Raw genomic sequence first — 9,932 nt, forward strand, 5'->3', positions numbered from 1 at the left:
GGAGCCGGGGTGGGGGGGGGAACGGGCACCTGTAGGCTCAGGTGCCCCCGTTGGTTTTTCTAAAGGAATTAAGCTAGTAGCATTGTTGGAATTTTCACTGAAAGCTAATCTGTTGGCCCACGTTCGTGGGAAGCCTCACAGGTAGAAACCTACATACAGGGTAAAAAATCTGCAGTTGTCCTTAAGGGGAGAGCTACACCAGTTGTCTGGCCAGGGTATTTATGTTAATGTGGCGGTTTGTCCTATTAATCCATAAACATTGCAGCTACGGAGCTGCTTTGCGACTCGGTGATGCCTGTGTCAAACCCGGCTGGCTCCCAAACAAAATATTAATTCTTGGATGCCAGGACCTTCAGATCGTTAACACAGCAAAAATCTGTCAAAGGTTTATTTTTTCCACGTGGTCTTTAATTAAAGGTCTGATATCCCGAAAAGGCTTAAAGTAGCTTCTGATCTCTATTGGGACTTAACAGAGTGATACTGAAATCAGTTGTGTGTCTTGGCCTCTTGAGTTTTAGCACAGGAGCCTGATTTTCTTGAAAATTGCTTGAATACAGTGAAGTATAAGTTCTTTGCTACACAGAGGTGTAAGTGCTCTGTCCACAGTTGGAGTGGCTTAAGTTACGAAACCATGTTTAAATACTGTACTGTAAACCTCATTTACAGTTTTGCAGCCCTGGTTAACTCTGCTTTTAGTTAGACACAGTCTTTAAAGAAGTAGGTAGGATATATAATTTCCTGTCATTTGGTTTGAAGATTTAAAAATTCTGTATGTGACTTTTCTGATGTGTACAGTTACTTAATTTCTGCTTTTGTCAACAGTAGCATAAATTCTGCAGTTATTGCTTAAGTCTGTAGAGAGTTCTGAGTTAACCTTAGCTACATTAGTCGATATTTTGGTTGATGAAACTACATGCTACATATAAAATTAATGAGCGTAAGTACAGGGTTTTTATTATGTTGCAGAAAATTTTTATTTGTTGTGCCACAAGTACCTTTTACATTTTTTCTTCATGCAAATGAGTAATGCATGCTTTTTAAAACTTTCTATGTAGGAATGTAGATTTTCCTCTTGGGGAAGACATCAGTCCCGTGATACCTTGACTTAGTCCTCTGAAAATGAAGCAGGATTCTACTAGAAATGCTGCTTATACTGTGGATTGTGAAGATTATGTGCACGTGGTAAAATTCAATCCTTTTGACAGTGGAGATGCGTGTTCCCTCATTGCGTATGGTGGCAATAATTATGTAGTTGTTGGAACTTGCAGATTTCAGGTTAGTTTGTGTTAGTGTTGATTTTATTAGTTACTTTCTGAAACTTACTTTGCCAGCACCTCTACTGCTCAAAGAGCCTGGTCACGTTCCTGTTCCATCATCTCCCCATATAATCAGGGGAGGGTTTTACTTGCTTATTTCATTAACAAGTCTGGGATATTTTTTCTTCAAGGAAAAACAAAGTTTGTCTATATAAAAGATATACTGCTGTAAATTACCAGCCTGATGGCATAAAGTTCCTTTTGAATAGAATCACAGAATAGTTTGGATTGGAAGGGACCTTAAAGATCATCTAGTTCCAACCCTCCTGCATGGGCAGGGACACCTCCCACTAGACCAGGTTGCTCAGAGCCCCATCCAACATGGCCTTGAACACTTCCAGGGAGGGGACATGCACAACCTCCCTGGGCAACCTGTCTCAACAGTCTTACACTAAGGAATTTCTTTCCCGTACCTAATAAAAACCTACCTTCTTTCAGTTTGAACTGTTACTGCTTGTCCTATCACTGCATTCCTTGAACCGACTGCAAAGAACACAGGAATGCTCTACTTGGAAGAGTCATTCCATTTTGTATCTCTTACTAGTGTTGGTGCCTTCTCTCTGAGAACTTAAACACAAAACTTTTGAAATATGTGACTTAATATTTACTGTACCTCGTTCTTAATCACCACAGGCTATTTGGCTCCTTCTCTGTACTGTTACATTTTTTTTTAATGTACATTTGCTATTTAGATTAAATTATCTTAGAGCTTTCAGGTAGTCTGCAAAACAGCAAAGAGAGCATCTACTTCCAACTTTGTAACTACAGTGCCTGTGTTTATTGTATAGATATTTCTTTTAATGTAGGACTGTGGAAATAATGAGCAAATTCTTTTAGCATTCCCCATTGTTTTTATTTGATCTCTTTCACAGACTGTTAGTAACAGTAAAATACATTTTCTTATCTTGAAGTTATTTAGAGTCATCATACTATGAAAGTTTTTAACTGTAAAATACTGCATGCTCTATATTTTTCTACTGTGTAAGAGTTTTTAATTAGGGTTTTTTTGCCTAGATGCTTGCAAATCAATAGACAATTGTAATCTTTGGAATCTATTTGTAAGCTTTTTTCTTCAACTCACTTCTTCATTATACAGTATTACTTTTTGTACTTTAGCTGAGTAACAGCACAACTACTATTCCTCAAAGTCTTAGGTTGGAAATTTTCTGCAAAGCACCTAGTGCTAACCACAAAACTTTCTTGTCATCTCTGTTTCGCTCTGCCTTGTTTCTAGTGTAGGCCTTGCAAAGAAACTAATTCAAATTTTGACAACCATTGGTACAAGGCAGTTTTTCTACAATTTTCTTTTCCTCCCTCCTGTATGTGGAGTTATTGAACATTTCAAAGTAGGGGAAGAAAGATCTATTCTTTCTCCTTGCTTTAAGAAGCATTGAAAAACTGAATGATTTCATGCTTCCTTAGCTAGGTTCTTCCTATCTTTTACATTATGCAGAGAGCATACAGAGAGATTCTTTACCTTGAAGCAGAATTATGACATAAAGTAAAAACTGTAGTAATATCCTTTGAGGTGCTCCCTTAGATGTTTTGAAAAAAATTTAAAGGTTATTGGAGGTCAACTGATTGACTGAATCCACACCCCAACTCTTGTTTGTCTTTCCCACCATCCAGTGTGCTCACCTGTGGGAAGAATAGACAAGTTAGTAATATTTATCATGTTAGCTAGAGGGTACCTTTTTTACGCCCTGCTGCTTGGAGAATATTCTTCTGGAAGCACTAACATTTTTCCATAGTGTAACAACTTGGAGAGAAGATAGCTGAAACTACACGATTTGTTTTGTTCCCATTTGTTCTTCTTGTTTCAGTGTGTACTTACTAACCATGCTGCTGTCAGTGGCTTTAGTTATATCTGTGAAGATGGTACTTGCACAAAGAATGGGCTCAGCATCTTTGTAGCTCAGTTCTGATTTTTTGTGCATTGGCCTCTGGTTTGAGATTGTAATCACAATGTATTTTTAAATTCTTACGTATTTCAAGTTAATACCTTCTTTATGTTCCAGGTTTTCACTTTGAGGTGTTGCAATCTAAAAAGATCCCATGTAATTTTGAAAGCCTTTGCATTTCATATCAATGTGAATTGTTCAAAGTCATCAAGAGATTCTGGATTAACTAACTACAATGTTTCTGTAGGAGGAGGATGCTGAAGTGGAAGGCATGCAATATAAGACCCTAAGAACGTTTCATCATGGAATCAGAGTAGATGCCATAGCATGGAGTCCAGAATCTAGACTTGATGCTTTACCTCCCCAGATAAGGTATTTATGAGTACAGTGGATCACACCTGCTTTCCCTAAACTTTTAATACTGCATTTAAGGGTGAAATGTAACTCTAGAAATCACTGACAAAATTTCTGAAGTCTTCATTAGAACAACATTTTCATTGTTAGAGCCATTCTACTTCTTCTGCCCCTTGCCTCACCCCCCAGTGAACTAGCAGTAATTTTTTTTTCTTTATTTTAATGAACCTAAAATGTACTTAATTCTTTATTTGTACATTTGTGAAGAAGGAAGTATTTTAAGAATTTTGCTAAGGATGAGACTATTGCAATGACCTGCTTTATAAAGCTATTTCCCATCGTCTGCATTGGATCACCTGTTTAGAAGTAGCTCAGATGCTATTTGTAAGACCTGTTGAGGTGTAAATCTAGATACTTAGCTGTTAAATATGCCCTTAAGAATTAAAATGTTCTCAATACCTCTTCAAAGTTACAATGGCTTGCTGCTGCATTTTTGTATAGTATTTTGCTTATGTTAGAGGTTGGTTTATGAATTTGTATTTTAAAACACTTACAGTGAGGGTTCTTTGTTGTACTCTGTCATTTAACTTCTTGCAAGGGAAGTTTCATTGGCAGTTATGAGAGGTATTTCAGGCAATTGGTAGTAGATTCAGGTTTAGCTTTGTAAAATGTTTTGCATTTCTTTCCATGAATAAGTATTTCTGGCACTTGATACACACTATTTTATAGGTAAGTTCTGATTATAACTGCTTGTTGCCAAAGCAGAAAGGTTAAGATACAAGCTTTTGTTTAAAAAAAATAAATCTGAATTCTTCTTTGCATGTCACTTAGCAGGTTTAAACTGAAACTGAACTGTCAACTATTGCAATGTTAATTGACTTAAAGGCTTTTCTTTATCTGTTGAGTGTAGGTTTTGTACTGCGGCTTCTGATAGGAAGTTAAGGCTATTTACTTCAGACCTGCAGGACAAGAATGAATTTAAGGTAAGGGCAACTAGGTTGATTTTTTTTTTTTTTAAGTTATTTAGTCTTTAGAGAAATATAATCTTTAACTGCCCTCCTGCCCTACATAGCTTAATGTACTATATGAGATCTGAAAAATCCTGTATCAATCACCTCTAGGGAAAATAATTGCATTTTATGTACCTTTCTGTCTTTCAAGTGGGAATAACTACAATTATCAGCTACATGATCTTTTTATTTAAAAGCATTTATGTAACAATTTAAGCAAACTGAAAAAAAGTAAGAAGAGGCTTATGAATCATCTAAAATTTACTCATAATGTTCTACAGGTAAATTTCAAGTACCACATTGGAAAAGGTTCCTTTTCATAAAGACCTGTAAAATTATACGTGATATTGAATATTGGACTCCTCTTTAAGAAAAGCACATTTAGTAATTGGCAACTCTTTTAGAAAGAGCTCTTCTAAAAACTTGCTAAAAATTTAAAGAATCTATACTGAATTTAGTGTATAACTGCAGACAGGTACACTAAACATGCCCATAGGCTGTCACTCTTTTATTTCTAAGATAGAAACAAAGCAAATGTCTACTTCAAATACAATTTCACTTCCCCTTCTTTCAGTGTAGATGGTAGTGTTCTTAAAAAAATTAAAAAAAAAAAAAAAAAGCCAGGTCTAAATACTGCCTTTACTTTATAAGCTGCAGATTGGTTTTCTGGAGATTTCTTTGATTTGCAAGACATGTTAACTCCTATGTCATTTGGATGTGCACATATTCTTCAAAATTGCACCTTTGAAACAATGTCCCATTTCAAGTACTAATATTACGTATATGTTTGTGCTACCCAGTTTGAATTTGTTTTATTGAGATCTCAGCCAAGAATTACCAAGGCTAATTAATATTAAAAAATCAGGGAAGAGTGTTTCTTCTTTTTAGTGGTTTGGTGTCGTTGGCATTTGGAATATGATCATGCCTCTTAGTAAGAGTTGTGTATTGAGTGTAAAGAAGAGAATAATACTTTCATTTGTGATTTGGTAATTTATATTAGTAAGACAATTATATTTGTCATACAGGAATTAAGTGAATTGCAAATGTTATCTATGCGGCCATACTGATAATGGAATGAATAAAGTCATAGCATAAGAAGTGAAGATGGATGTTACCAAAAAGCAAAACATCTTTTATTTCAAGAAAGTAGTTTTAATGTTGCTTCATATATGCACATACCCTTAATTTCCTTCTTTCATTTTTGGTCATCTTAAATGGCTTTGTCATCCGTGAGTGGGATTATTGCCTGGATAACACAGTTACAATCAACTTGGGTGGCACTTCTGACAAAACATTTCTAAAAGTTCTTAATGCTGTTTGCTTGTGAGTTGATGTGTGGGTTTTTTTAGGAGTTAGTTAATTATGAGATGTGTTTTTGCCAAAAAAGTGAACGTGACAAATGTGATAGTTCACACCTCTCCTTGTCCCTACATCATCTGGTCCTTAGCAAATGTACTGTTCTATACCTTCTGGAGCAGACTTCATGTCTACATCAGCTTTCAGACTCTCCGCATAGATGTGGGATACGTCCCAGACTTAACACTGGGAATCACAAGTAGGATCTGCTCGTTAGGAACTAATTCTTTCCAGATAAATAATTAGTACTATAACTTCATGCAAACACACCTTTGATACTTCATGAACTTAAAAAACTTCAATATAGAAGTTCAAAGAAACAAAATTATCCTGCTGAAAGAATTCTAGTAAGCTGTTTATTACTGAATTAGAATGAAATTACCAACAATACATATAAAATAACAATAATTTTGAATATACCAAATGAGATGATTCTTTTTTAATTTATTGCCACTGCATGATTACACAACTACAGAAGCAAAGCAGGCAACATAGTAGAACAGTCTGCTGAGTACTGTTTTTTCAGAATAGAATTTCTATGATGGGTTGTTGTTTTCCCAGTTCCGACAAGATTTTTTCTGGTGTCTGACCAACATAAATAAGACTTTAAAACATGCACGTCTAATTTAGGGGAATTTATTACACAGTAGTTTTGACTGGATGCCTACAAATAAATCTTAAATGCACCATTTATGTTCCCATTAAGATAGCAGTTATTTTTCATACAAAAAGGTTGATTGGAAATTTGATTCATCTACCCTTTGTATACTTCTTTCTACACAAAATGCTCTTACTTCCAGTTATAAATTTATACTGCAGAAGTATGTTAATTGCCTAAGACATCAGGATCTTTTTTATGCTAGGTAGTAAGTATTGAGACTGCAGATTTCAGGGGTGCACATTAGAATGTGGTGTTCAGGCTCAACAGTCACAACTGTGAGTACTAGAAGCACAGAAGATATTTTGCCCTCAAAGGAAACAGACAATTTCTTCAAAATATCCTAATTATTCAACTCCACCTGAGATGAATAAGCTCCTCCAGTGTCTAATGTAGGCAGAAGGACCATAACATCTTTTTTTTTGTCAGATGAAGATATCATAGATGCTTCTTCACACTACAGAGGACTACAGAATGTTTGGTGCTCATGCAGTATAAATGAGAAGTGTTGGCTTGAATTGAACAATAAAGCCTTTGTTTATGCCAGCTCCATCACAGTCCAAGAACTTCATTAAGGGTGTAGTGAGACTGAGTAAAAAGTAAGAATCTATATGGGTACTGGGTCAAGCTTGTTCTAATGTTAAAAATAATTAGAAAACAGTTAAAAATACATATTTTAACCTAAAAATGAGGAACTCAGTCAAAAGGAGGAATGTTGACTAGAATGTTTATATTGGTTAAAATGTTGTCTCTGAGACCCCCTTCCAGGTTTTTTTTTTTACAAAAACTGTAGAAAATACTTTTTCTAGGTAATCATCTTAATTTCTTATACCTGAACAATCATTGTAGTGTATACTTCTTGTCAAGAAAAAAGTAACACCTAACTGATTTAACGTATCTGCAAAATATCAGATGTTTACAAGTATTTGGTGAGCTATGCTGAGCTTGCTTGCAATGAAGTTTGATACAGTGGTTTCTTAATAGCAGCCAATTAATACCTTAGAAAAGCTATTTCATAAACCTGAGGTTGAACTCACAAAGAACACATGGAAGACTTTGGTCCATTGTGCAGTGCACACTTTACAGATGGGATTTACCAGTGGAGGTAGAAAACATGCAAGCAAAGCTGAAGGAAAATCACAGTCAAAATGTAAACTCTGAACATTTTGTCTTTCATAGTAAACAGTATGTGTTGCTTCTGGAGGGATAGAGTAATATTACTCTGTTTTCCCAGTGGAAAAACTGTTTTGATGTAATTATCAACAAAGAACTTGAAGCATACCGAGTTTTCCATTACTTGTCAACACTACTAATCCAAAATTTATAGGTTGGACCAAGCCCAGAACAACAAACAAAAGGTAAAATATGACTGATGGATCTTCATGAAATCTTTTTCTTCTTTTTGAGGTTTTCATTTGGAAATGAATTGTAGCTTCGTTCTCTGCTTCAGATATTGTTTAATAAGAAGCATATTTCATCAGAACTGTGGAAGTAAAATGAGGCAGGATACTTTAATTCAGAACGCTGAAAATTTTCAAAAGACTTGGCATTTCTGTCTAAATAGTTTAACCTCATCTTCAAATGTATTAGTTCTAGTATAATTATGAACTATTGGAAAAAAATTAAGTTGGCTGCTGAAAATGTTTTTGTATTGAATTGATGAGGTATTAATAAAAGTTGTAGAGAGGTGGATTTAGTTGTTGTGCATACTTTATTTTTTTATGAGTTTATTATGAGATTATTTTTTTATGAGTTCTGGATTTGTTCCTTAGAATAGCTACACTTAGAGAACAGATAGTGTGATTTCCTTTCAGAAAACTGTGGAACTGGTTGCTTCCATTCGACCTTGTGTTCCTCTGCAATCTCCATGTCATGCTATTATCCAGAGGATATTTTCATCTCCTTTTTATGATACGTTGCTGGGCAAAACAATAGCAGCTATGCCTTGAGTCTTAAGGATTAGAACCAAAGAGGATGGAACAGTAACAGATACAACATCTAGGCAAGGATGTTTGCCTGGCTTAACATTTTTAGTGAGTTTAAAAAGACCACAGATGCAGTTAATAAGAGAAAATATATGTAAATGGCAGATGGAGCAAACTGTTGTCTTAACAACAGACTTTCTAATGAGACCAGAGGTGATTTATTCATACCTAGCCCTCATGTGAATTAATTTGAATGTACTTTAGACTTTGACAGGACCCTACATGAAATGAGTTTTGCATTCTTGCTTAATGCTTACTGTGTAGAATTTCTTTCATATACTTTTTTGAGGATACTGTAAATCTCAAGGAAGTACAAACCCAGAAAAAATAATTGTGGAAAAAAAGTGTCTTGATATGGCCAAGACAGCTGAAAAGCTTTTGAAATGTTATCTAATTTTTAATTTTTACTAAAACTGGGATTTTGCTTTTATTCAGAAAAGCTATGCTGCTAAGTATTTTTTAATATATAAATTATTCTCAGTGCTTTGAAATTAAAATGTCAGAAGAAGCATCAGACAAGAACAATTACACAGTAACAAGGTTCTCTTTGAAATGCCTTCATGTTTTCTGATACAACTGTAAAAGTATGATTTTGAGTGACAGGTCACATGTACTTTCACATCACAAGTGCTCATATCCTATTATTTAAGAATGGACAATCTATTAATTCACAGTAAAAGAAGAGTGTGCACTATACCCATTTTCTTTCCTCTTCAGCACAATAGAATATGAAGCGGAGAGCACACATCACTGTCTGTTCTTCTGAAATGCTTAATAGAAATTGTGTTTAATTGCCAAGGTGGTGTATGACTTGCTTGAGGGTTTTTTTGTACTGTGGTTCCCCATTTTTGGATTTCTTAAAGTCTTCAGTGTGCATTGTCTTCTGTTTAATCTTTTTTCACTGAAAGTTTTTTCACTGTTTTTTCTAAAGTATCCTTTTTTCTGCCATCTTTAGTGGACATATCCTCTTAGGCAGCTTGTGTGCTGACTGCTTGGAAAAGGGCATCCACTGGATGAGTGGCTACTTTACTGGTCATTCAGGGAAAAAAAATCTCTTGCTGCTTGCAGGAAACCCTAGTAAAAACTGCTATTTGAAGATAAAAGTCCTAAGCAGTAATAAGTGTTCTATAAGATATGTAGGTCATTCATATATTCTCTTCTCTTCCTGCTCATTCTCAACTTTCTTTCTGAGATTTATTATCTTTACCTTCAAAATTCAGTGATTGAAAGGAGAATAAAAAGTTCTGGTGCAATTCACTGTTCTCTGTCAAGCTGGAACATCAAGTTGACCTCTGTGGTAACTACAAGGAATATTGGAGGGTCTTTTCACCTACAGTGTGAATCCACCTATT

At 35.1% G+C, this 9,932-nt stretch overlaps 1 protein-coding gene across 1 annotated transcript in view; it reads left to right on the top strand.

The window, feature by feature from the left end:
• Positions 1–1,048: 1,048 nt before the first annotated feature.
• NUP37 (nucleoporin 37kDa) overlaps positions 1,049–9,932 on the top strand; it is a 21,558-nt gene continuing 12,674 nt past the window's right edge. The window contains exons 1-3 of the mRNA XM_010005805.1: positions 1,049–1,275; positions 3,465–3,589; positions 4,482–4,554. Of these exons, the coding sequence (XP_010004107.1) occupies positions 1,120–1,275; positions 3,465–3,589; positions 4,482–4,554 (354 nt within the window). The 5' untranslated portion in view covers positions 1,049–1,119. The remainder of the gene's footprint in view (positions 1,276–3,464; positions 3,590–4,481; positions 4,555–9,932) is intronic.

This window comes from Chaetura pelagica, unplaced genomic scaffold (assembly GCF_000747805.2).
Source record: "Chaetura pelagica isolate M959 unplaced genomic scaffold, ChaPel_1.0 scaffold79, whole genome shotgun sequence".
Classification (NCBI taxonomy): Eukaryota; Metazoa; Chordata; class Aves; order Apodiformes; family Apodidae; genus Chaetura; species Chaetura pelagica.